Here is a 26,801-nt window from a genome sequence, read left to right on the forward strand (position 1 = left end):
CGGCGCCGCTGCTCTCCGCGGCGGAGGTGAAGCTAGGCGGGCGCCATCTTGGCAAAGGGCAGATCCTTCCCCCCCTCCTTCCGGCGCCCTCGCGGGCCGCCGTCCGCGGCGCTAGGCATTGTGGGAGGGGCGGCGGGGGCGATGGCGGGCGCGGCGGCGATGGCCGCCCTGTGCCGGCGCCTCACGGGCGCCCTGCGGCTGTCGGCAGCGCGGCCGGGCTCGACGGCCGCCGGCCTCCCCGGGTAGGCACCGGGGCGGGGGAGGCTGAGGGCCGGGAGCCGGTTGGGGTGGGCCGGGCCGTGGCGCGGTGTCCCGGAGGAGGGAGAGCCCCCCTTCGCGGCCTTGGCGGGAGGCAGGCTGCCCGGCTGCCCTGGCTTCCGACACCTGGGCTGGGGGTCGCGGAGCGGCTTACATCGTCGGGCAGAGGGTAAGCGTAGCGTGAAGCGTTTCCCTCTGCACCTCGCTGTTTTGCCAGCCGTTATGCTTCCAGCGTGGGGTTTTCCTTGTGCCTGCACGCCGCGTTTACTGCTTTTGCCCTTTAGTTAAAGTCAGCGTAAGAGGACGTAGCTCAAACTTATTCTCTCTTTTAATTTTCAAACTGTTACTTATCTCCGAGTGTCCGTAAGTGATAACGACGTGAGACAAAGGGTAGGGGAGAAGGCAACGCTGAGATGACGTTTTTATGGAGAACTGAACCTGTGCCCTTTCCCCTTAGACTGTGGTATTCATCTGTCTGTAGGACCTGTGCCCTTATGAGGGAAAGGAACATTCCCATTTAGCTGAGTATTGTTTTTCCTATCGTATATAGTTTCCCCTTGAATTTTTATTCAGATTGACGCTGAACCTATTTCACAAGAACCTAGTAAAAGTCGAGCCCTTCCACCAGTTGAAGTTTCTGCACACTACCTTGTCTCAGAGAGGTCTGGAGGAATTTTTTGATGATCCAAGAAACTGGGGAGAAAAAACAGTAAAGTCAGGTGAGTTACATTTAGCATTTCTGATAGTGATCTTTGAGCTACTTGTGCTCAGCTTTTTTGCATTATAGGAAGTAGTCATAGCTACAAAATTTTTTTTATGTATATGTACGTAAATATGCTTGTGCATTTTATGCCTGTTATTTTTTTCTGTGTGTTCTGTGTTTTATGAAAGCAAATAGCTATTATGCAGTAAAATACTTTGCTGTAAATCCTCTGCTGTGCTCTTATGTGAGAGTGTATCACAGAAGGGACGTTCTTTGATGACATATACAGTACCAGGGAAGAAAAGTATTTCAATATAAAGAATCATCTTATAGCTTTCCCTGTTCCTAGCCTTTTACAAACACAAACAGTACATGTCATTGACTTTTTAATGTATTTGTATATTCAAAGCAAAGCTGAATATCCACAGGAATAGCTTTCCAAGAGGTAGTATTTTTTTTAAAAAGCGATCCTTATTCTGTTGAGTCAGCAGACCCTGCTAATGGAAGCTTTTTTTTTTTTCCAGAATAAGAGAAGTTTGTTCTATTTAATTGATTTTTTAATTTTTTTTTTTTTTTTTTTTTTTTTACAGGGGATGCATGGAATATAAAGCAGCTAAGGGGCAAGAGTAGTGAAGACTTGCACAAACTTTGGTAAGTAAGTTTTAGTGAAGTAGCTTCTCTTCTTTCAAGGCAGCTCTGCCTGTTTTATTAAACTGTGACTAGTGAACTTACTAGCCAGTGAATTTAGTTTGCCATACAGCTCTGCATGCTTAAGCCTGCTTCGGGCTTGGAGCAGCCCAAGTCCTGGTACTGCTCAGAATACAAATGCTGTACTGCAACTGCAGGTGGTTGTGTGATAGTTGCATCTAGTACAAGGGGTTCAGGTTTGGTACAAAGAGGCTGTGTCTGAGCCCTTTGGGGGTTGTTCAAACTGCAGGACAGGCTTGGTTGTAAGTGACCTCTGGTGGGCCTAACTACTATATGAGATCAGGTTGCTCAGGTCTGCATCCATTCTGATTTTGAAAGTCTCGCCACTCTAGGCAACCTGTGCTACGGCTAAACTAGTGCTGAATTATTACTGTGAATAGTTTTTTCCTTGCTGTATCTCATCCTTTTGCTGTGCACCTGTAAGAAGAGTCTGGCTCTGTCCAGGTATTGGAAGACTACTTGGTGTTAACCTTTTCCTTCCTTAGCCTTCTTTATTCCAGGTTAAGTAAACCTGTCTCCCTCAGCCTCTCCTTGTATGTCATGTATATCAGCCCTCCCCTGCCCGCCTCTACGGGGCTTTCTGCAGTTGGTCAGTATCTTTTCACTTCTCTATATGAAGCTAGTATGTATAGGATATGGGATTATATGTTGGACAGCTGTGCTCTATCCAGCAGGGTAGTGCATGATTAATCCAGAAGTTATTTCTGAAGTACTATGCTTTCTGATCTAGGTATGTCCTACTGAAGGAAAAAAACATGCTTTTAACTTTAGAGCAAGAATCAAAACGACAACTCAGGCCTATGCCAAGTCCAGAACGATTAGAAAAGGTAACTTTTTCATACTAGCTAAAAATATAACTCTAAGTAAAATTGCTGAGTGAAAGGTGAAGTGTTCATAAACTTGTTAAAGACCATTTTAAAAAATTATTTCCCTGATTTTAGTAAATGCACAAACACTGTGCTCAAGCAACATAGTAGGAAAGGCCTCTCCACCTGTTACATAATGTTAAGAAATATTTTGCCATGTTCATGCCCTGAAACTGCACTAGAGGATTTCTAGAAACTTCCTGGTAAAACTTCAACATTATCTCTATCCTTACCCTCCACAAACCTTTTTTAGCTACTTAACTGTTGCCAACTTCTTGCTTCTGACCTTGTCTTCTCCAAACTTGAGCCCTTTGGTTCTTTGCTGTCCTCACTTTTGTCGTTCGTTCCTTCTCTTGCATTATTGCAATTCTGCCACTAATTTATTAAATTCTTTCCCTGGTATCTTTGCCACTGAAAATTTCATTTACTTATAAATCGATTGCACAGATGGAAATCTGCACCTTCACTGGCCAATTAAATAATCCAGCTGTTTGACATGAGAGATATTCTCAGATACCCCCCTATTTGTCCAATTTATTTATGGAAGAGTCTGACCATTACATTGTTAATTTGAATTTATTTGTATAGTTAATAATTTAACTGTTACTTGCTATCACACACATCCGCAACTGCATTATGATCTCTCTTTTTTGTGTCAGACATTGCTTTTTTTGGTCTTCTACTTGCCATTTTCATTGCTGTACTTATAAATTAGGGGAGATCTAATGTAAAACCCTGCTCTGGATCTCCTAGTGTATCTCGTTCTAATTTATGCTAATACGGTTTCTCAACTGTACTTCGATTCCCATTCTGAACAGTATTTTCTGCTTAGTCCCACCTACACATCTGTATTCAGCAATTAAAAATCACAGAAGAACTTGTTTTGGGAGGGAACTTAAGTAAGTGGCCCCAGCACTTCAAAAGTCAAATCTTACTAATTGCCTGTTTGGTTTTGGCTGAAGCCCAAGAAAAGTAGAAGTCAAGCACCAGTTAAATACTATGATTGCACTGAGACAAAATACAGCCATCTGCTTATTAAAATTAGCTCTAGCAGCTTCCCAGAGCATTTAACACGTTGCCATATGTAATGTGTGGTACAGCAATATTATGAGACAGACCTGACTAAAAAACTTCAACTTGAAGTGTCATAGTTTGGTCAAGGCAGCTTTCTAATCAGCCAACAGGCATTACTGAGGCTGTGACCAGACTCCAGAGTGAAAACTAGAATAACAAACAGCCAGTGCAAACCATCTGACAGAAACACATACAGCATGTCTTCTATTTGCTTCTACTTCCTTTCTGCCTCAGAGCTTTCTGCACTTCTAGCATCAGCAATTAGATCTGGCTTTGTGTATTAGCCAGCTAGTCTTTAATGAAATATCAGACTGTCAGTTATTTCATATCTGTTCTGCGTGCAAGTTAGGTTTTTAAAGCACCCATTCTTCACTGTTCTAGTACACAGAGCGAATTCAGCTGTTTCACTCAGTCCACAACTGTGAGACGGCTCACGATGGAACTCCTAGTGTGTTTTACCTTTGCTTTTCCTTTAAATTTAGTCTTAAATCTTCATTTGAGATCTTTTAAATTGTCAGCATTGTGTTCTGTTGGCCCAAGCTGAAACCATTTCCTACTTCCAGGTAGAAAAGTCTATGAAAAACATAGACTTGGTTGTCAGAGAGAGAGAAATTGCTTTGAGGCTTTTACAAACTGGCCATGAAAAACCAGTACCTGGTGAGTGGAGACATGACTTCTTAGGACGCACCTACTGGTAAGGAAAATAAAACTTTTCTTTCATGTGTGTCAATTTTGCTTGCAGTATGTCTCTTTACTAGAAAATCCTTATCTAATCAAGAAAGGATGCATGTACTGTATGGAAAGACACGTGTTCTGGTCAGCATTCAGGTGCTTCCTGAGTTTTGTTTTGTTTTTTTTTTGTTTTGTTTTTTTAAAAATGTGGTTATAATTGCTACTAAATAATTCAAACTCTACCATTAATTATAACAAAATTAGCTCCATGTAACTAATATGATTTCTGTACTCAGAGGATGTCTCTTACTGTAACTATTCTGTAACACATGAATGAACTAGGGAGTACTGTTCAAGTTGAATCACCTGGACTTCCCTAATTATAATGCAAAATCCATATATTGGGTGACAACCACCCAAAGTACTGCATGAGACCATATAACATCTGTTGGAATTCCCTACTAGTCTTGGCAGATATTTAACTTCGTTGGAAGCTTCTACCTTTAGAATTATTTATTGTCCAGATACTTTCAATAATCTGTAATTTCAGGTGATGATGCTGAAGTCTTTGGCAGGACCTGCTATTTCATTAACCAGTATTTTACCCCTATCATATTGGCATTTGAAGCACTAACTACAGTATTCAGCTCTGCAATAACAGCGTAGATAACAGGTCACACTTTATAACAATGCTGAATTTTCATTTGTTTACCCATTAAATATAAATCAGCAGAGTACTAAATGCACTAACCATTAGATCTACATCTTTAGGGATGAGGCTTCTGTATACCTCTTTCTGCTTGGAAACATTGTCCATGAAGAAGGGTTTGCCCATATACTTGGAAGCCCAGTCCCCAGTTACAGCAGGGGGAAGGGACAGACAACATGAAATGGTCTTTAAGCATATGCATGCAGAACCTCTGCAATACACATAGTGGTAGGTCTGATGCAACGTGGATGCACTGGAGTCTGTAGGCGAGTCTGCACAAGCCATCTGTGCAGCCCAAATGCAAGAGAAACCCCCAAAATAAATGAGAGTCTATATTTAAAGGGAAATACTTACATTCAGGCAGACTTGCTCTTGACATGACACTCCTAATACTGGCATTTAAAAGAAAATTGCAGTAGAAACAAAACTCTCTTCACATGCAGTTTGTTCACATCAGCTTTTGGAAGTTTTCTTATGAAGGAGTAGCTTTAAAATATAAATGCAAAGAATCATTATCTACTATACTGGGCCCTCTCTTCAAACACCTACAGTTTTTAAAGTATGACCACTTTCTACAGAAAGATGCTGAGCTATGTATGAGATGTAGTTATAAACCAATCCAGCAGTAGAGCTGAAAGTATATACCCATATAGAAATTCTGCGATCTACTGGTCAGACCACTTTATCACTGTACTGTAACCAAGTGTAACTGGTAGAATCCAAGAATGAAGACAAAAAGTATACATTCTATAATCACTTATTTGTCTTTAATAGGTACGCTTATAAGGAATGGCCAATACCATGGTACTTGAACAAAAGACACAAAAGGAAGAAATTCTATTACTTACCTCATGTGAATCACTTCATCAGGTAAAAAGACTTTTTTGACATTGAAAGTTATTTTCTGATCTGTTCTTCAGTCCTCCTTATTCCACTTTGCAAGGAAAAAATAGTAGTAATCTTGTTCTTTTTACAGCTAGTAGACTGAAAATAAGGCTTTTTAAAATTACAGCTTGCTCTGTTTCTTTTTGCTCTTCCCATTTTAGTTATTAAGAGATTTGGTTATCTATGAAGTTGCACTGTAAAAGTAACTTTACATGCAGACTACGTAAGATCCTCCCAGAGGCTGAATTTCTGTAGAACTCAAAAGCAGAAGAAAAAAATTAATTTGCCTTGCAGGCATTTTTGCTTATCAAAAGCTAATTAACAGTGAAGTTGTTAACCACTGGGAACCTCTATTTCATTAGAGGGTTGAGCTTATTAAGGTTGTTACAAGCTATTTAGAAGTTAACCACGCTGACTTCTTTATTTCAGGCTCAGACTTGAAAAATCTTTACGCAGAAGGGCAAGAAGGCAAAACCTAGAGAGGACGAGGCGGAAGGTCTTGGAAAGGAAGTTCCCTCACCTTGCCATAAAATCTCAGAGCCAGTAACATGCTGGAAGAGTGCTGCAAGCAATTGGTTGAGTATCTCTGACTGGAACATGAAACAAGTTCTGAAACCAGTGAACAGCTTGACTGAGCATTCCTGAGTCTTTTTTTTTTTTTTTTTTAATCCCATATTTGACCTAAATTAAACTTGTGATCTGGAATTAAAAAGCAGCTTTGGTGCATAAGTCAAATTAGTCCTAACAGTTGTTTCTAGAAATATTTGAAAAATGACTTATTAACCAGCTATTATGAAAGTAAGATATATGTCATTAATAGTGAAAAACAGCAACTGACTGCCAGATGAAAGTATAAAGTGTAGGGATAATATTTACCTGGTTTAGTTTAACAAACATGCATTAAAACCAGACAAACACAAGAACCTCTGAAGCCCAAGTACTAGCCTTTGTTCCCTGATCATCTGAGTTACAGGTATGTCACCCAAGTTACATGTGCTTTCTGCACAGAAGCATGGGAAAATACACTCTTCAGTCTGCTACGGCAAACTTTTTCCCTGTTTTAAGTCTGGCTTGTTAGAAAGTATGAAATATTTAGTGTGTCAACTTTTAACAATGCAGTCTTTATACCTAGATTTCTACGTGCCTATGACAAATTCAAACATCTATGCAATTTTTTTGCAGTGTGCAAAATGTTTGAAGGAAGACTGGTAGTAGTCTTCTATGAAATTGAAGTAGAAAGGTACTGCTACTGCTCCCAGTTGATGGTAAACACTTACTTCATGAAAGCTTTTAACCTTCAGATGAGATTGTGCAGAAGTTTAGAACAAAGTCACAAATACTAGTCTTTCAGGAAGCAAATGGGCTATGCAATATAATCTCATAAAACATGGGAAACTCCAAGGGAACCAAAACTGTAAGGGATAGATGTCTCTCCATCGTCTTGACCTTCAGGTACTCCTCTGCATCACACAAAATACCCAATTCTTAAACCAAAACTCTACAGAAAGTGTTTTGCTCTCCGTAAGGTGCTGGAAGATTCACAGATAGCACCATTATACTTAAATTAAGATACACAGAAGATAAAAGTTGGATTAGACATAATGAAACCTAAGCACACAACACACAAGGAAAGCTTAAAATGCAGTCAATGCATGAAGAGAAACCAAAAAAGCCTACTTTAGATCTTAACCTCTAGCTACAAGCTGTCCAGTCAATTTTAGTACTTCACTGATGCCACAGTAACTTTATAAAGCATTACTCATTGCAGCATGCTAAGTTACAAGTTCAGTTGACGTTCCACATTCTACTTGAATGCAAACTAGACCAAGTCTTTTTCTTCCAGTATGACAACACTAGCTGGTGGCTTGTATCAGCTATTGTAGCTGACTTTAAGTTTGCCTCATTTTGTGAGAGAAAGATGGTTGGTCAATAGCTTTGAAAAATCTGGACTAAACAACTTTGTCTCGAGCAACTAATGGTTATCATGATAAGACAAAAGCAGGTGGTTTTGATAAATTACTTTATTGTTTGGAGGTAATGTGAAACTGTTTCCAACTAGAGGCCTCATCATTATTTACCCAAAAGGTCTTTTAGGATATGAAAAATTTAGCAGTACTGTTTACATTTTATTTTTTTTAAATCTGTTAAATCCTATTTGGTTTTCCACAGCTTTTAAGATAAGGAGCAAAACTTCATTGTGTCCCAATACAGAACATCACACAGCTGTAAATTAAAGTAAGCTTAAGAGTTACAGAACTGCATCTTGACAGCCAGATCCTGCTGGAAAAAAAAAATCATCTGACTTCCTCCGACCCTGAGTGCACACTCCCCATTGCAAAATGCAGGCACTTACTGACCCTGCTATGAGTCAGCTGAGGGGGCTATACCAGCCATAAACCAGTAGTGACTGCCCCTTCGAGTTAGAGCTCCCTGTAAAAACATCAAGCCACATCCTGAGGTCTTCTGTGACTATTCTGGGCTTCGACAGACAATTCTTTGCCTTAACTTCCCTGGCTCAAACAAGTTTTGCTTCTCACCTACACCACAAAGGCATTATATACATTCCTAGAAATCAGGTGGAAAGCACTGATTCTTTACTGAAATGTAACTGCTCCATAATAGAGAATTAGCAAACGAGTGCTTAATGTAACATTCACTACATGGAATGTAACACTTCCACAGGACAGTAAAAGTTTACACTGGACTGAGTCACCTATAGTAGGTTACTAAATACAAACTTTCCATTTTTAAAACAAAAGAGTAACTTTCTCTGCAAGTACTCACAAAGTTGCTCAAATATAAAATACGAACTTTTATTTTTTAAGAGAGAAAAAAAGAGCAATTTAAGGCCAAAGTACCAGCAAGGAAGACTAATATGTGAAAGTAGACAAGAGATTTTTAATAAATCTGCATGGGCATTTGCAAGGTTATGCCTCTATCTATTAGCTAACCTGTAAAGCTGTTCCCAGGAAAAGATACTAGAGAAAATAGATATTTATACAAAATTATAAAATGCTTGTTACATGAATTATTGCTTTACAAGGGATGTAAACATCCTTTTTCTATGATAGTACCAATTAGGTCTCTCAAAATTTCTAAGGTTTGTTAAAATGGAACTTGAATTATGCAAAAATCCAATATAAACTTTCTACAAAAAAGAGTCCATCACATTCCTGAGTATGCTAAAGCTATAAAACAGAAGGAGCACTGAGCAGGCAGCAGTTTTCACAGTCAGAGGTTTAAGGACATTTTCTTTCTACACACTGTTTCCCTCCTTCTTCATATTCTTGCTTAGAAATCCACATCTGTTGAAAAGTACCCTACAAAAAAAAAAACAAAAAAAAAAACCAAAACCAAAACAACCACAAAACACACAATTAAAAAAAATTTTAAAAAAATCAGAAAACAAATGAAGGTTAAGTGAAACATGATTAACTTTTCCTATGATGAAAAACAAGCAAATCTTTACATTAAATGAGGTTAGAGGACTTGACCTCCTTAACTATTTTTTCCTTTGAGTTTTATATTGCTAGTGATTAAACTAAAGACAGGAAGGTGCAGCACTGAAAGCTGATTTCAGTCTCCCTTTCCCATACTGCTAAATTAATCCCCACAAACCCATTTCAGTACTCAGTAACTTACAGAATTAAGCTCAGGAATATGATGCAGAAACAGGTTTGCTACGTTCATGGTGTACTAGATACATATAATTTCTGGATAGCCTATGTCAAGCCTGCACCTTGCCATTAAAAATGGGACAACGTGGCAAGTTATTTTTTGATTAGAAATGCTCATGTTTTGTTTTTTTTTTTTTTTAAATAAGATTCTCTTCACCTTACCACAAGGATAGATAAGATTATTATTGCTAGGGTAGCACAAACCCTGCAATGCACACTGAAGCAGAATTAGCTTTTTCGGTGACAGTGCTGCTTAGCATAGCAACATAGTAACACAGATTTACTAACCAAAGAAGCCAAAATTGAACCACCAATCCATGAGCTGAACCTCCGCTCCACTGTTGTGTTGTTCGCTATCAACTTCAGGCGCATGCTCTGAATAGAAAAGGAGGTAAAATGAAAGAACAATCAGACAAACTGTAGGCTGGTGGCCTTTAGGGACAAGAGAAGGACAGCACAAGGAATTTGGTGTATATACCAACATGCAGGTGGAACAGGTCAATTTTATTAAACTTGCAATAATGCTCATCTGCCCTGTACTTAGAATTCAAGAATAGCCACAGTGGAACAGAACATGTATGGCTTTTATCTTGTCTCCCAAGAGGGAGCAACAGCAAACACTTAAGGTTAGAAATAGGGCAGGTAGAGAGCAATAATACACTATATATTGTCATCTCTAATGCTGGGCTACTTAAAATGCACACTGGGACTAAAATGTCTAACATTGCTGAACTTAATTCATCTAGTGCTTTTTAGACCCATTCCTTCCTTTTGTTTTCAAAATGCCTCATAGCAATAAAATCTTTGCATTTCAGTAGGTTCCTCCTCACCTATTACAAGAAGCAGTAACTACCTTTCTCAGTTTCTCATAACATTCATTTCAAAGTTGCTACAAGTAGAACATTTTCTCTTTAATATGAATATTCAAGAAATATCATAAGCTATATGTGCTCTCAAGAACACAGGTGTAAGGTATTAATACTTGCTTTGACATCAAGTGATTAAAAAAGAAAATACAAGTATGTTAAATCACCAGGTTTTATCTATGGGTAGGTTGAATTGCCTGTAGAATCCAGGAAGAACAATTCCCATGACAAAGTGACAAGACCTCAGGCAGAATGACTGAATATGCCACAAATTAGTCAGCAACACTTCAGAAGAGAGACCATCAAGGGAAATAGTGGCTGTCGCTTAGGGACAATTACAGAACTTAGAATCACAATCTGAAAGCAGGAATGGAGAAGTAAACTGTTCAGAATGCAGTTGCAAGATCTGCTGGAATTCATTTCATACAAGAACTTTTCAAGACTTCTTTCTTTAGAGAAGGAGATCTCTTGCCCCACAGAAATCTCTTCAGCTGTTGGGTTCCTAAGTATGTGGAAGCTATGATACATGCAAGTGAACTTACGTGACAGAAAAGCAGAATGATAAGTAACTCAATGCAGTAATTTAAAGAGTTGTTTTACCGGTGGAGTTTTCTGAGACAGCTCTCTGTTCAATCTGTCTGTGAAACTCTGTATTAGAGTGTTTCCTCCTGCTACAATCACACTGCCATAGAGACCCTAAAGAGAGAATAAGCAACCTACAATATTAACTCTGAAATCGTTCTGAAAACAACCATTTCACAGAACAGAGAGGAATGGCACACAAGTACATATAATCAACAGCAATAATACAATTATTGATGCCAACAATACTACCTCTCCCAATCCAATTAATTTTTTAGTCACCTGAAAAATATTTCAAGACAGCTTAATATTAAACTGTACAAAGAAGACAGAAGCTATGTGATTAATGGTTCTAAATGATTTCACAGAATATTTTCTACTACGGAGAACCCTATACCTACAGATATCTCCTATAACCACATGGTTGGTTTTCCTACAGCTGGATATTCCAACCACACAGGAAACCCCCACAGCACTGCAACAGTTTTCAATCTTACTAATGCTGCAGTTGGTGAACCAAAATCACGGCCTGGCCTACTAAGTTTGCCTGACATGCCAGCTAAAAGGAAAAATTTTTTAAACAACCCCCATGCGGTCCTTATGAAACTTGAATATTTTCAAGTTGACATCTGAGAAAGTTAGAACATAGTTTTAAAAAGGAAGTTTTCCTTTAGTTCCTCTTTTCTTTTTTCTAATCTCTAGAAGAGTTCCATATGATTGGTTATGTTTAGAAAGTCTATCTGCCATGCCCAAAAATCTGGAGATAACACTCAAAGTTATGAACAGAAAATGCTCATCTGAAGCCAACCCAATGCACATTATGCAGTGCCAGCCACAAAATCTGGACATTAGCTATTTAAATATAGGTAGAAACACCAAGTAAAAGTAAAAAATCCTGATTTGGCATTTTGTAAGACAAAACTGTAATTGTACATATTCCTATATACAAATATGTAATACTTAACAGAATTATTCTAATGTGTTTATCATTATCCTAGGAAATCCACGTTTCCTCATCAACAGTGTTCTAGTCCCAAAAAATTCTATCAGCACAAAAATATCTATGCCTTAAAATAATACAAGTCTGACTAACACTTACCGGCCTGATGTCTATATCACACATTCCAACGCTTGTTGTGACAACGTGGCTCACACCCAACATCGTGTTACCAGATAAACCCTAGAATTAAAATTAGTAATCTACACATCATCACTTCAAAAGAGCAAGGCATATGAAAGCCCTGAATGAGTTGAATTTACAAGTATTACTAGAGAGGGAGCTAAACATAGGGAAGGAGAAAGAAAATAATTCCTATTTTCCCATTCAGCTCATCACTACCCATTTTGAACTACATTTCGTCCTTCGCCTGCCCAACCCTAATACAACACAGGCAAATTCTACCCCCAAGAGAACCATGCAGCGTGAACACACACATACAAATCATGAAATTAAGAACATCATACAAAAGGAAGCCATGTGATAATCTAGTAATTTAAAGCCTTCCAATTACTACATATCATAGTTGTTTTACCTTTACATTAGAAGGGTCAAACAATCCCTCAGGGATTTTTAGACGCTCCGCACCAAAGTCACAGTTATAGCCATTGGGGAACTCGTAATGAACTGTTGGCATCTGTGCTGCTACCCTAGAGCATCAGTCAGAAAGTTAACACATCAAAGCTCTATGTAAACAAGATGTTAAGTTATCTAAGTAGCATTATAAACTAAGGTTTCAATGGGAAAATTATGATTGATATGACTTACACATTCCATAATATTTAGTATGATCTCATGCATCTTGGAATATTAAATAAAAAACTATCACCTGGATGTATACAGTATTTCTACTTTCAGAAATAAACAGTTTTTATCTAAAAACTTCTTCTGCAATAAAGCCAGCCAACAGCAATGAACAGGGTAAGCACCCCATGCACAACTGATAATTATTTTTACAAGAAGGAAAACAGTGACGTACTGTTCATCATAGGTTGAATCTGATACTTGGAGGACAGAAGCTTGGAAGTCCTGAATGACACACTATGGAGTTAAGAATAACATGGTTATGAGAATGTCAATCTTCAATTTTATAGAATTTATAGAATTGATACTGACTTTTTAAAGATTTTCTAGTTCAAGAGGAAAACCTGATATACTCACAAAACTTCTTTATGGGAGGCCTAGGGGAGTTTGAGAGTGGGAGAAATGACCTACTTACATTACACATGTAGTTGTGCCAAGACCTAGTGACCTGGGGTAACTTCTCTTTTCTCTTCCAATTTGCTGGCGACCCCTCACGAACTGCCTCCTGAGATTGCAGGAAACACGATCATCAGTTAACTATTTAAGCCTCTCCCCAAGCAAACACTTACTAAAGTTACTTCCCCACCTTTGAAGCAATCATATATGGAGGAATTATCTCTATGTTCATTTCCTGAAACAATTCCCGGCACTGCATAGTAATAAAGTCTCCTGCAAGTGGTGATTTTACAATACCTAGAAGACAAAAAGAGAATCAAAAAACCAAAAACATCCCACCAACAAATAAACTCTCTCTACAAACTATTTGTCAGTGAACACTGTTAGGGCTTTTTTCCATATTTAAGGGGATACTTAAAAACAATAACAAAACTGTAAAAGCAGAAAGAAAGCTAACTCAACCTTGATACTACAATGCTGTTACTCATGAAAACGTTTACCTTGCTGAAGTACATATCCATCGTGCACTGGAATAGCAGTGGTGTGTGTTGCTCCACTATCCAAAATGAGACCTGTAGATCTCCCATTAGCAAAACTAGCCAAAAGGATTAAGGAAAATACTGTAATTTTCACTTTAGTAAAAAATGTTGCCATACAGTTAGCGCATAACTAGGAATGAGGACCATGATATGTTATTCCTTGGCTCTGCAAAAGGATTTGCTGTTTTCCAGTGTGCACTGTCTTTCTAAAAAGTCCACAACCTCATAAAGGGAATGGCTTTCAGCTTCTATCTGTGAACTATCCTGAGCTTTGGATGTACAAAGGTGAGACTTCACATGAATATTATGCAGCAAGCTCTAAGTACATCCAACTCATTTAGACTCTGAAGCTGAAAACACGTTGTTAGTTTAAAATAATTACAAATACTCATCTTAAGGCTATGGGAACCTCAAGCTCTAATTACTGTATTTAGTAGTCAGGACAACACCATTTCAGGTCTGTACTATTCTTACCCATGGTATACAATGGGGAAAAAAAATTAGAAAGGCAGGGGGGGAGGTGGGGAGGGGAAAGACAATAAAGACAACATTGCTGACAAGGAAAACAGTCAGATTGGGAGAACTTCAGAACTGAGCTCTAAAGCTTTAAAGTTCAGAAATGGAATTTGTTTACTTCCTCCTTAGATGTTTATGGAAAAATTAATTCAGAAGAAGAAAAGTTAGACATGCTGTTATACTAGGAATTGCCTAGAATAAGTTTACTGTAATTTCCGGGGGTGGCAGGGAGTGGGGTGGGGAAGCAGTAAAAAATTCCAAAGGATACGCTGTTAGAACAGCAGTTTTACACAAGAAAAAAGCAGGGATGTTGTAGTGTTCAAACATCAATTCAGTCAGTTTTTCACGCTTTGCTCTAGTATTCCACTAGAAGAAAAAAACCAAACCAAACCACAAATAAGTGACAAAAGGAAGATATGTTTATCTTGAGGATGATGAGAGCACACTACAGGAATGCTAACATAATAAAGAAGTAATTAGAATTATTATGGCCACGGTTTCAAGTCATATCAAACCTCTATAGAAGCAGATTTCTAGTAATTTACTTCTTTAGAACCTTTTTTATTCCAATTCTACTACAATACATTAATGCTTATCTATCACACAGAATTAAAAGTGATATACACTTACTGTTACAACAGGTTTCTTTACACTTCTATAGCTCTTCCAGTATCAGTCTCTCAAAGAACTCTCTAAAACAAGTAACATGCCCATTTGACAAGGGGAGAGATACATGAAATAACTTGCCCAGTTGAAAGAAAAATAAATCCAGATTTTCCTGTTTCCAAGGTATCTTCCTACAGTTCTACTGCACTTGTGAATAAGCCAGGATATGTATCAAATATTCTACACATTACTGAAAAAGTCAAGTTTTTTCCAAGCCAATACATAAAAGTAAGATTAGGTCTGCAAGGAGAATGTTAACGGGAACCTCTATTCAGACACCCACTGAGCCATCAAACATGAAATAACCATTCCAAATTCATCCATACTCCACAAGCTACAATTCTACACAAGGGAATAATGAAAAAGAAAATCCTTTTCATAAGATTTTATTAAAGAAAGGCATAACTTTTGTATGGCATGTCTACCTTTTGTATTCTGACTTTAAGATCTGTCCTTCAAATGCTGAGCATTATTAAGTGAAAGAAACCTTGTTCACCTATTTTCCCAGAAATTTGTATTCATCCACTTCACTTACCTTACAGGGCCATTTACAGAAATGAAGACAGAAAAATTAAAGCTTCTCCTTTATAAATATTATTCTCTGTCACGTAATATTAGATGTAAGGCTGAATGAAGTGGCAGATTTTCAATAGCATTTTATTAAGCGTAATTTAAGACGACATCCAAACATCTTTTTGCTTTTATTCTAGGCAGTAATTTTTTTAAATTAAAAACAACAGCACATTGTAAATACTTTCTAACAGAACTCATGCAAACTATTTCAAATTGTTTTCTTTTTTAGACTTCTTTTTTTTTTTAAAACTGATTACTTTCCAGAACCTGGCAAAGTATTTTAAAATTGTTATTTCTATAGCTAAGTCTTAACACTTGAACCTACAAGCCAATATCAGACTTGTCCAAGACTAACGTATGTAGAGTCAGCAAGAAGATACAGTTGAGACTTATGAAAATCCAAAGCTGCTTTTACTCACTGGTGCTTCGGACATAAGGACAGGATGCAAACTTGCTTCAGATTTAATGTGCATCTTGTAAGTGTGATCCAAAATTGCCTGGAAACTATCCCAGTCTTCAACTGTAACAACATTGAAACAAGCAGATTAGTTACCTCTAAGTTTTGTTCCATTTCATAAATACATAAAGGTTTTCCAACACTTTTTTTGCATAGAGCTCTTGAGTCAAAAGCTATCCTCCACAGCCATACAACTCCTTTAATAGCGTTGCAGAATTCTCTTCCTCTGTAATCATGATGATCATAACATCTCAAAAGTTATGCTGAAAGTCCACTAACACTGTAAACCAACTATACTTCATGCAATGTGTAAATCAGGCATCCATTCTTCTGGCTTCTGTTGCCATACATAGCATCTGTTTACATGAAAGCTATGACTTTGCAGCCTAGCAATGCTATTTTAAAAACAGGTAGAAAAAGACAGAGCACCATACTCATTCCATTTTTTAAAGGTGAAATGGCCTCCATATTTTCCCTTGGAACTCTCAGGGCATTGGTGTCTATGTAGTAAGTTGGGCCCCCTTGTTTGCCTTTGTCACCATCTATCTCCATCAGAGTGCTGCCATTGTCCCTTTCTAGCACCACACCAATGGCTGTTGGAAAATCAACCTGTAAGGCAAAAAGGTAAGCAGTACATGAGAATTATTAATGTTTTGGGTGGGGTTTTTTCCCTCATAAAGTCTGAGCTTTCCCTGTACAATACAGTCAGAACAAAAACCAGCATATTCTGAAAACTCGTAACTAACAAGACCTAAGGCATAAATTCAAGTTGCATTTCCATTGAGTTACACAGATTCTCACCTTTGGACAGTCCTCGCCCGCATAGCCTGCTCTCACTGTATACGAGCCAATGTCAAAAACAAGAGCCCCGACTTCATCTGAAAAGATTGTTAATAAAAGAGGTAGTGAATGGTTACTACACTCTACTACAATCCTGACCCTTCCCTGCCCACTGTCTGTTTTGCTTGCAGAAGAAGAAAAGCAAGTCAAGGCATCTTTTTCAAGGCAAGGAGAAAGTTCTCTATTCAGAACTCCAGTTACTGGAGAGCTATTAGAAGACTGCAGACAGGCTTTTGCTTGGACATTCCAATACCTTCCTTTGGCATAAATAAAAGGGGAATTTTAACAGAAGAGGGAGAATACAGTTGCATCCAAATAGAGTACAAGATAAAGCTTTCAAAAGGTGCTCGCTTAACAGTCACAAGAAGCCAGACGAGCCCAGACCTCCTGGGGGTGATCAGAATTAGAACGGTGGCCCTGAAGACACCCAACTCTGTAAATGAAGGCTGCCAAACCACGAAGCGCCCTCATCCCTTGCGTGTATGGATCCTCGCTGAGGTGCTCTGCACCCCCTCAAGAAAACCAAAGTCTGAAACAAAACACCCGGACTTTAGTCCCGACGGAAAGGTGTGCAGAAGTGCCCTGGGAGGAAACGACAGCCCGGGTTCCAAAGCGCGGGGTTTTCTCGGGCCACCCTGCACCCCAGCAGCGCTAATTCAGCCCAAGGCCACGGCTCGGCCGGTCTCCGGGGGAAGCATCTCGGCGAAAGGACGCCGGGAGGGACAGAAACAAGGCCTGCAGCCGCCTCCTCTTCCTCACGCATGCTGCCACCCCGCCTCTAAGAAACGGAGGGACCGGGAGGGCTCCGGCTCCGCTACGGACTTGTGGGAGAGCCGGGCCGCGGCCCCTGCCCCGGGCTCGGGGCCTGAGGGAGCGGCGGGGAGGCGGGAAGCGCCCAGGGGAAGGCTCGCACGCGCCGCCTCACGGGACGGCGCCGAGTCCAACGGTCGCGGGGCGGGGGGGGGGGGGGAGGGGAGGGAAGGGGAGGGGAGGACGGGCAAGCGAGGCGGCGCCGGACTCACCTCCCCCGTACACGCCGCCACTCATGGCTGCCGCTGAGGCCCGCGCTGCCCGGCCCCGGTGTCCGCCGGCTCCTCTCCTCGGCGATCCGGCAACAATAGCGCCTTCAGCCCCTCTCTCCGCCCGGCGACTCAGCCTAACGTGCAGGCCGCCGCCTTCGCCGCCAATAGCAGCGCCGCTGCCGCTCGCCCGCCCACCGCGCGGCGCCCCGCCGAACTGCCGCTCCGGCACAAGGGCCAATGGCGACCGGAGGGAGGCGGGGTTATGCCGCGGACAGCCAATCCTGAGGCAAGAAGCGGAGGGCGGGCAAGCAAGCGTAGGTGCAGTGTGCGGGAGCGGCGGTGTGAGGAGAGTGGCGAGGCGGGGAGGTGTGAGGAGCGGGCCGGTGAGGAGCCGGAGGGCAGATGAGGTGGGGAGGGGAGGGGAGGGGGGAAGTTGAGGGGAAGGCTGCTGGCTTCGGTGGAGTGGGGAGAGGTAGTTTGGGAGTCCTGAGGGCTCGTGGGGTGGGCTTGCTGCTGGGTGAGGGGATGCGGGGGAGTGGGGTGAATAGAGAAGAGAGCTTCTGGGGGACAGGGGCCGGCTGTGGAAAGGAGTGACAGTTACTGCAGCTGGGCCCTCCTTGAGTCTGTCCCCTGCTACTGTCACTGCCCCTTAGGGCTCTTCCACTGAGAATAAAACGTGTTTAAAGTATACCTTGATATTCCAAACCTGTGTTGTTCCTCTCTTGCTTGGGGCACTCCTTTGCACCTCAGACCTCGGTCCCTGAAGCTTGTCTGGATAGTTGGGCACTTCTGATTTGCCAGCTCAGCTGCTAGTTTAGCAGTTGAACTTGTAATTAGGATTTCAGATCACTTTGTCTGGTATCACAGTTCTCAGCCAAATTTGGTGTTCAGCCAGAACAGCCAGAGAGGGGGAACTCTAAAGTTGTAGGAATTAAAGGAAACAAAAGAAAGAGACCTCAGACATAACCAGAAGTTAGCATTAGAGAAGACTAAAATTCTAACTGGAGAATAGGGGATTTGGCTTAAAGTGTAAGCATCCCTAGTGTGCACCTTTTTGAATCCCTATATAAGGGTGTCGGTTTTTTGGAGGGGATGGAGAGCTGGTTTGGGCAGGGGGCGGGTGGGGGGGTGGCCTACTATAATCATGGTGTTCAAGTTCACGTAAGACATATAGCTTATTTCTGTAATACTGTAGTAAGGATCTCCAAGCGATTAGATTTAGTCAGCATAATAGAATGATGTTTCATTTATTACATTTACCTATAAAGTCTTACATAGCATAACAAATTATCTTAATAAGAATTAATTATTGGACTGTAAATAATAAAAAAGTGTTTCTTCTATTTTCACCATAAGACAAAAATTAGTGCTATGAGTCTTGCTTTGTCTTATTTTGATAGGGCTTTCAGAACTTCCTACAAAGCTTTGTTTTTTTTCTAAGTTGTGACTTAAGTTTCAATTATATGTCCTTATTTACACTGAAACTAATCAGTGAGGTAAGAAGAGAGATAAAATTTATATGTGGAATACCTACTATTTTATTCAGGAAATTTGTAAAGCTGTGGTGATGAGAACAGATTATTACGAATTTCATCAAACTTTATGCTAGTGAAGGAGAAAAGCAGCCTAGGTGTGTGTGTTTGGACTACAAGTCCCAAGATGCTGCAGTTAAGTTAGGCTGGTGATCAGCAGTCCCCCTTTAAGTCTCATCCTGAATCAAAACATAGCAAAAGTAGTAAAATCCAACAGTAAGGGACAACCAGTTGGGTGGGTTTTTTTTAAGCACAATTATGAGAATATCAGGAGGTGACTGGAATTATCAACTCTCAAGGGCAAGGAATTTAATTTGACACACTTTTATTCTCTGTTTCTTTAGTGAGCAAACAATTTTATTGTGCAATTAAGAAATGTGGAGTTTTTACATAAGTTATAATACAGTACAACTGCAAAATATAGATGCTAGCATTAGGCAGATAAATATAAATACTGCTGTTTCACTAACTATATCTCATAAAGTCAGTGCACCTCGATTTTGTATTATGAAATCTTTTAAAGTTAATGTGTTATCATGATTTCCAGTATGTGGCACTAATATTCAAGGTAGAGTTGTTTGAGGAGGAGGAATTAATTGCAGATGGGAAAAGCAGTTCAGAAATTTGGAATTACAATGCTAGAGGATCTTCATTTAACTCCTGCTTGTACTTTATTTTGTACTCATGGTTCATTGTATTCAAACGATAATTGACACTTTAAGCCAGATCCCGTTCTCTGCACAAGAGCTGCTTATGATTGATCTGCAAGCCAGAAACAAACACGGCATTCTGCTGCTTTATTTTTCTTCAGTATTTCTTCAATGCAGAAGAATTCCCGGTGATGCCATCTGAAAACGTTTGCCAGGGTAAAGAGGCTTGTGGCTGTGTGAGGCATGGACAGAGGGTGTGCCTGTACTTGACTCATCTTTACTGCTCCAGTGGCTGATTGGGACTGATAGTAAGAACTGCAAGGTAATGTGCACTGGAAATCATGCTGATATCTAGAAGCCTCAGGATTTGGCAAGCATATGGAAGTAAAGCCAAATCTGTGTAATCCTCAAGAAGTCTGGAGGATATGGGGAAGGAAATTTAGGCTGACAACTGTCTAGGTCTTACTTTTCTCTGCCTTGCACCGTTACAGGCATTTACATCAGTGGAAAGTGTGTAGAACATCGTCACTGTGGTTTGATAACATTTTACAGTGACTTTGCTTTCCAGCAGTGTGGATAACCCTACAAAGTTCAGTGCACAAGAGAAATAGACTCCAGGCACCTTTTTTCAGCAGAGTCCAACCTTGCTTAAAGAGATGCAAATCTAGGATTATTTCAGTGAATTCCTGGACATCATCCTACGTTTGCATAAGAGCAGGTGAAATCTAGAGTTTCGCCACCACTGTCCATAACGTACCCAAATATTTTTGGGGTTTTTTTTAAGTATTTTTGCTTAGCTTCCTCAGAAGCAAGGATTATAAAATCAAAGTCAATGGAAACAATGAATGTATTTTATCTAGGTTCCCATATTGGTACAAATGGCCATAGTATCTCAGCAGAGTTGCAGGTGTAGGTATAATGCAAATTATGTGCTTTTAATGGGAATATCACATACTGATTTACTGTATGTGACATTGTATATAATAACTCCAGAGTTGGACACTAACATGTCCATAGGAATAAACAGAAGAATCATTTTAAAAGTGAGGCGTGAATCAAGACACCAAATGATGATGCTTTCTAGTAAGCAAAAGTTAATTTCATCAGTGATAGTCTGGATAATCTGAAGCTTCCTGATTATTGCTTTGAGATTTTTAAAACTTTATTAAGAAGTAATTGGTTCAAGTAAGTGCATTCACCTTTTTGGTAGCATAAAACAATGTAGAAAATGATGCATATGTCAAGCCAAAACTGAACAGAATGATTTTTTGTTTCTCAACAAGCTGCACTTCCCCATCGGGTGGCTGATGGCCTGTTGCTTTTGAACAGTGCCATACAACTGCCAGTCAATCTCCCAGACTGTGGTGCCAGCTTTGAGATGTGGCAGCAGACGGGCTGTGACAATGGGCTATTCATAATGTCTGTGTTCCTCCTTGTTTCTTGATTGCAAAATTCACATTAAAGGTTTTATTTTTCTTATTTTCAGAAGAGGTCTTAAATGTTTATGTGAACTAAAAAAGAGTCTGTAGGTGAAAAAGCAAAATAATCATTAATAGTCATTCACTCAAGATCTTTGTATGACCTCTCAACTGTCCACTATCTTTGCTAAAGTACTTGACTACTTTGTCAATTTTAATACTTCCCTGCCTTACAGGGGTGCTGTGAGTATAAATACTCAGTCATCCTCCTTCTGCAGAGAAAGAGCTAGAACACAAACTAAATGCTAAACCTCACTAAGGGGCCTCAACATTGCCATACCTGACCTTTAGGTTCTTTCCTCAGACTGGAATCCAAGCGCTGAACTATGTTTCATATAAAATGTACTAAAGACAGACACCTTAAACCTGAGTTTGTGACAACGTAACCACTGTACAGGATGCTTGGGCTTAGCGGTTGAAAATGCTGAGTAGAGGAGGTATGTCTGAAATCTTTCTCTGACTCCAGCAAGGCAGTCACGTGGATATATGTTCCAGAATCTTCTTTTGGAGCTGGTGTGTTTGACTTGTCCTTTTGTAAAAGACCCATGACTCACTCTTATTTTAAAACTTGATTGAAGGAAGAGGTAATGGTGCTTGCTGTTAATATACAGTCAACTTTCCATCACCAATAGATGTCCTGACTAAGGGTGTTTTTTTTGGGGGGGGGCGGGGGGGGGGATGGGGCGGGGTGCGAGGAAAGAAGAGAATGTATGCTGAGATTCCAGCTGATTGGCTGGAATAATAGCGGCTAGGATATACTGGAGAATGGGATGAAAAAACACATAATATTAGTGCTGCTTTGTTGTTCTGAACCATAAGTCATTCCCTGCAAAACCAAACTGGAGGAATTGGGACCACTTCCCTTATTTAGCTCAGGGATAGTATGAATTCACAGAACCAGATTAGGTGTGAAAGTGGTGCAGTAACATTTGCCTGCAACTGGTTCTGAGGTAATAGGTCTGCTGGGCCAGAACTTAAGTGTGCCTGTATTGCCCTTCTCAGATGAGTGTCTTGTGTACGTATGTCTCATCTGGCTCAGATTTGGCAGAACTTACTGTTTCAGGCTTAGTGCTTGGTCTGTAGTCACTTTGGATTCTTGCAGGGCTTATTTGCTTGGCAGCTGGGCCAAACCTGACCTGGCTCAGTACCTCTCATCTGTAGAAACAAAGCTACTTATAGTTGGGAAGCCAGCTTAGCCTGATAAACAGAAGATCTTTGTGTCAGCTGAGCCTTACCATTATTTCAGGCATTTTGTTCCCCTGCGCTTCCTGCTGCTAGAATGGAAATTTAGCTGTAATAGCTGAGCAGGTAGCATGGAGTACAGGTCTCCTGTTTCTTGGTCAGATGCTCTGTCTTCAGCCTCACAAGGTTCAAATTCCTATTTCCAACTTTCCAGGAGGGTGCTGTGTTGCCTCACTAGCATTTTCAAACTGTGATACCATGCAGCTAAGAATCATGGGTCTGTGCAGCCAGAGGTAAGGAATCCAAAAGCAGAGCCTGCTGATTAACCTACTCCTCTGAGAGAGAAGAATCCCGAGTCCCTATTTCTGCGTACACATTCTTTATTGCATGAAATAAGGCAGTCTTGGGAGTAGAAATGTAAGGGTGTGCTAATCATTGATCTTACAAGAGTTGTGACACTTTTTATGTTACCTTTTCAGAGCCCCGTTAGGTTTGGAGTCTTGGCCTGTTTTACTATAGAAAGCTGTTTTCACCTGACATCTGGAAATGTTTGTTGTGAAGGGGAGGTTTTGGTGTAACCATGTCTGTTCTGTGCAACGTTTGTTCTACCACCAGGAGAGGGCACAGGCAAAGCAGAGGGCAGAGACACTGGCAATCCACATCAATGTAGCAGGTATAAATAAAGGTTTGGAATACAAACTAGAGTAGCACTATTTCTGCTGGGTTTCAAAAAACAAGGTATTGGCTTAATTTTCTAGATTTTTGTATTATTGTATCACACACACAAAAAAAGAGATTGTTATAAACTTAATTATCAAATGGTAGTGAGGAAAAACAATAGTGTATTTGCTGAATGGGCATGTTTGCAAAGAGATTGTCACTTTTTTCCTGAATTCATTCAGGTCATTACTATGACAAGTATGTACTTTGTCATCCAAAATGAGTATGTAGAGCAATGCAATTGCACTGCAGCAAGAAGTCTGATGCAGAAGAGGGTGTGCTTTTATTCAGGAGACACCAATTTATATGGGGAAGGTTAGGATTGCAGTGCTTTTTCTGAATATTCATTCACAGAAAATCTGTATTCTAGGGCAGTCACGCTACTACTGTTCAAAAGTATCAGCTGCTAAATTACAGCATCAGCACACATCTGTATTAATACACTCCATTTTAAAAAGTCATTGAGGTGGTAGATAAGATCTTCGCATAATTTGATGATCATTGAAATTGCTGTAACATAGGTTCATGGCATTTTTAATAACTATGGTAAGAATTCTGATTTTTAGATCACATGCAAATTTATAATCCCTTTTACTTCCACTTAAGTGGTTATCTTGGAGTCTGATTCTTCTCTCTCACCACTTTTACACTGGCACAGTGTCTTTTATTTCAGTACAGCAGAATCGTAGCCAAGAGGTGTATCAGGCCCAAGACATCTTCCATGCAAGTGAAATTGAGAGGAATCAGTGTTTCCAAGTGTTGTCAGGAAAAGATGTGGTACAGTGCAGAACTTGACAAGTTCTGCAGATGATGAGCTTTCCTTGAGTCCTGATACATCAGCTTATGTGTGTGGGTAGTCTTCATTATTTACTCCGTTATATGAAAATTAGCTATGGCATAGGGAATACTTGCTAGGAGGGTGGTGAGGGATGTTCTTTCTTGCAGGACATAAATAGCACATAAGAGCACCACTCCATGACAGTCTTGGTATTTTGTATTTATTAATTTCTTTAACCTTTTAACTATAGAAGGCTTTTAGGGGGAGAGTTTTATTATCAGTCATGATACTTGTTTTCTTTGAACAATCAAGAAAAATAGACAAAACTGTCTAGCACTGTGGGATGCTTGTGGTAGGGGAGAACTAATGTGAGCAAGTCAGGTCTCTTTAAGTCTCTTTAAATTACTGCTTTTAGGAAGCTGGGCTTATGCTACCTTTTTGATTGGTTCCGCAGATGATAAGGTTGCAGCATAAGCTATATTATATTAGTTGACAACAGATAATCTGTCTAGAACACAGACTGCATGAATATCTTTATCCTAGTAAGTGCTTTGATCAGAAATTTTTGCTTTTTGAGACACACAGAAGAATCCAAACATGAAACACAACTGGAGAAAACCAGGCCTTTTAAGCTATATTTCTCAGAAGCTGCTTATTTTCGATAGCTTGTTTAGATCTGCCTTAAACAAAGTTGTAAACACAGTTTCTCTAAGTGTATAGTAGTGCTTTCCTGCTCACTGGTGCTAGCACAGGGATAGCCAGTCCTAGGTGCTGAAGATCTATGTTGCTTACTAGAAGTTCTAGTGCTATACGGATCCTGAGACTGTGTCACCTACCAGAAGCATGGTTCAGTTGACTTGGTAGCTGATGAATAATCTGAACTACCAGCTCTGAAAGTAAGTCAGCAGAGACTGCAGGTGACACCATCATTGGTGGCCCATATGACCTTGCCCTGTCTTGTGTTGGAATGGTTGGACTTCCACTGTCCCCTCTTGTCAGAACTACTCCAGTTTTCCTGCCCCAGGGTTCCCCAGTTAAGGTGGTTGTCACCTCTTGGAATATTTGGCATGTAGTTTATGGGGTCATAACCATAAGGTCTCTCTCAGGAAAGACTGATCTGAGTCGCAAATGTGCTAGATGACAAATGCTGGAACTGGAAGAAAAGATGGAGTGAGAGTAATGAATTGCTGGGTTTGGATGCATCTGTCTTAACGGGCAGACTGTGTCTATAAATTTGATTCTAATTGAGTACTAAAGAATACTAACATCAGTGTGTTCATATTCAGATGTTAGTACTTTCTGAATGTTAGTACTTTCTATTCCTTAGTTTATCTCACTGAATTTCACTGTAATAATGTTGCCAGTTAAAGCCAAATGATGGGAAGGCCAGAAAATGCTGAAAGCCTACAGTTTCTGCTACTAAGGAATGTTGTTATCTTTCAACATGGACATCCTTGACATCAGCTAGTCTAGCTGCAATATCACTAATGGAGAAGCGCAAGGACACTAATAATGGGTTTGGCATCATCTGACAAGGCACATATCTGTCCTCTAGAAGGGCAGAGAAAGAAAAAAAAATATTTTGCTTACTCAACAGTGTATTGTTCAGAATCATATTCATAGCTTAGGAAACAAAAATCATCATTCACCCCTTTCTGACATTTACAAGACATGACAGTGCCCTTTTAGAAATAATATGTTCTGATAGTTTTTTTTTATTTTCTGTAACTCTGGCATATAGTGCAGTGGGCCTGCTAAAACCTGAGCTCAATTTCTCCAGCTAAAAACCAGATGGGAGTAGACATACCTAAGAGGAAGGACAGAACTTGGAAAGTATGGAGAAGGCCCTGTGTGATTGTCTTTTACACCAGGTGACTACAGGCATGTTTAAATGTCTGGATTTTGCCACATGATGCATTTCATAAGCATTTAAATGGTTGGTCCAGAAAAATGCTGAACTCCCACTGTCTTAAGCGAGCTGATCCTTTCCTGGGATGAATGACTTAGAATAAAATCAGTAATAACTTACTGGATGATTCCTGTCTCCAATCTGTTTTTAATATACTGACCAATTTTTAATTTAATTTTCTAATGTATTGGCAAATTTTATCAGTGTATGGAAAGGCTTGTTTAAGGATTGGCAACCCAATTTTCCATCAGGCACTACATATGTTAGACTCAGCAGCATGGCTGACAAAATGTCACGAAATGGGTGTAAGATTCTGTCATTGTGCCTCTTCCTAAGACTCCATTAGAAGCCTTGTTCCGTGACTGCAGCTCCGCACCAGTGTCTTCGCCTTCTCCTCATTCATTGACTGGATTTGTCCCCGTTGTGCTGCCCAGAACATTCACATGAGTCAATCTCACATGCTGAGACAAAAGCAAGTTGGTAGGGTTGGATATGATAAAAAAAGATGAAGGTTTTGTTAAGACCATCTGTTTGCAAAAACACAAAGTTTTTGTATATTTAAAAATACTTTTTGGTCTTATATCTAATAACATTTCATACAAAGTATGTCCATGACAGACCACATTTGTTCTTAAAAAAGCAAGTTTGGGAACACTGATGGTAAGATTTTGGTTCTGTTGTGTTAACGAGTAGAAGGTAGGTGGAAAGTTTGTAGTTGGATCTCAATTTCTGCAAAGGGTAA

At 40.0% G+C, this 26,801-nt stretch overlaps 2 protein-coding genes across 2 annotated transcripts; one reads left to right on the forward strand and one right to left on the reverse strand.

Annotated features, from left to right (window-relative positions):
- Positions 1–117: 117 nt before the first annotated feature.
- MRPL47 (mitochondrial ribosomal protein L47) lies at positions 118–6,604 on the forward strand. The gene is made up of 7 exons (XM_049802711.1): positions 118–242; positions 832–977; positions 1,552–1,612; positions 2,400–2,496; positions 4,173–4,303; positions 5,765–5,860; positions 6,305–6,604. Exons 1-7 carry the CDS (start codon positions 142–144, stop codon positions 6,420–6,422), a joined length of 750 nt encoding a protein of 249 aa, XP_049658668.1. The 5' UTR covers positions 118–141; the 3' UTR covers positions 6,423–6,604.
- Positions 6,605–6,698: 94 nt separating this feature from the next.
- ACTL6A (actin like 6A) lies at positions 6,699–17,998 on the reverse strand. The gene is made up of 14 exons (XM_049802710.1): positions 17,811–17,998; positions 16,750–16,826; positions 16,383–16,557; positions 15,911–16,011; positions 14,521–14,618; positions 13,698–13,792; positions 13,388–13,494; positions 13,217–13,306; positions 12,977–13,038; positions 12,533–12,647; positions 12,100–12,180; positions 11,019–11,114; positions 9,841–9,927; positions 6,699–9,195 (listed from the first exon to the last, which is right to left on the reverse strand). Exons 1-14 carry the CDS (start codon positions 17,833–17,835, stop codon positions 9,115–9,117), a joined length of 1,290 nt encoding a protein of 429 aa, XP_049658667.1. The 5' UTR covers positions 17,836–17,998; the 3' UTR covers positions 6,699–9,114.
- Between the last annotated feature and the right edge of the window lie 8,803 nt (positions 17,999–26,801).

This window comes from Accipiter gentilis, chromosome 6 (genome assembly GCF_929443795.1).
Source record: "Accipiter gentilis chromosome 6, bAccGen1.1, whole genome shotgun sequence".
NCBI classification, from domain to species: Eukaryota; Metazoa; Chordata; class Aves; order Accipitriformes; family Accipitridae; genus Astur; species Astur gentilis.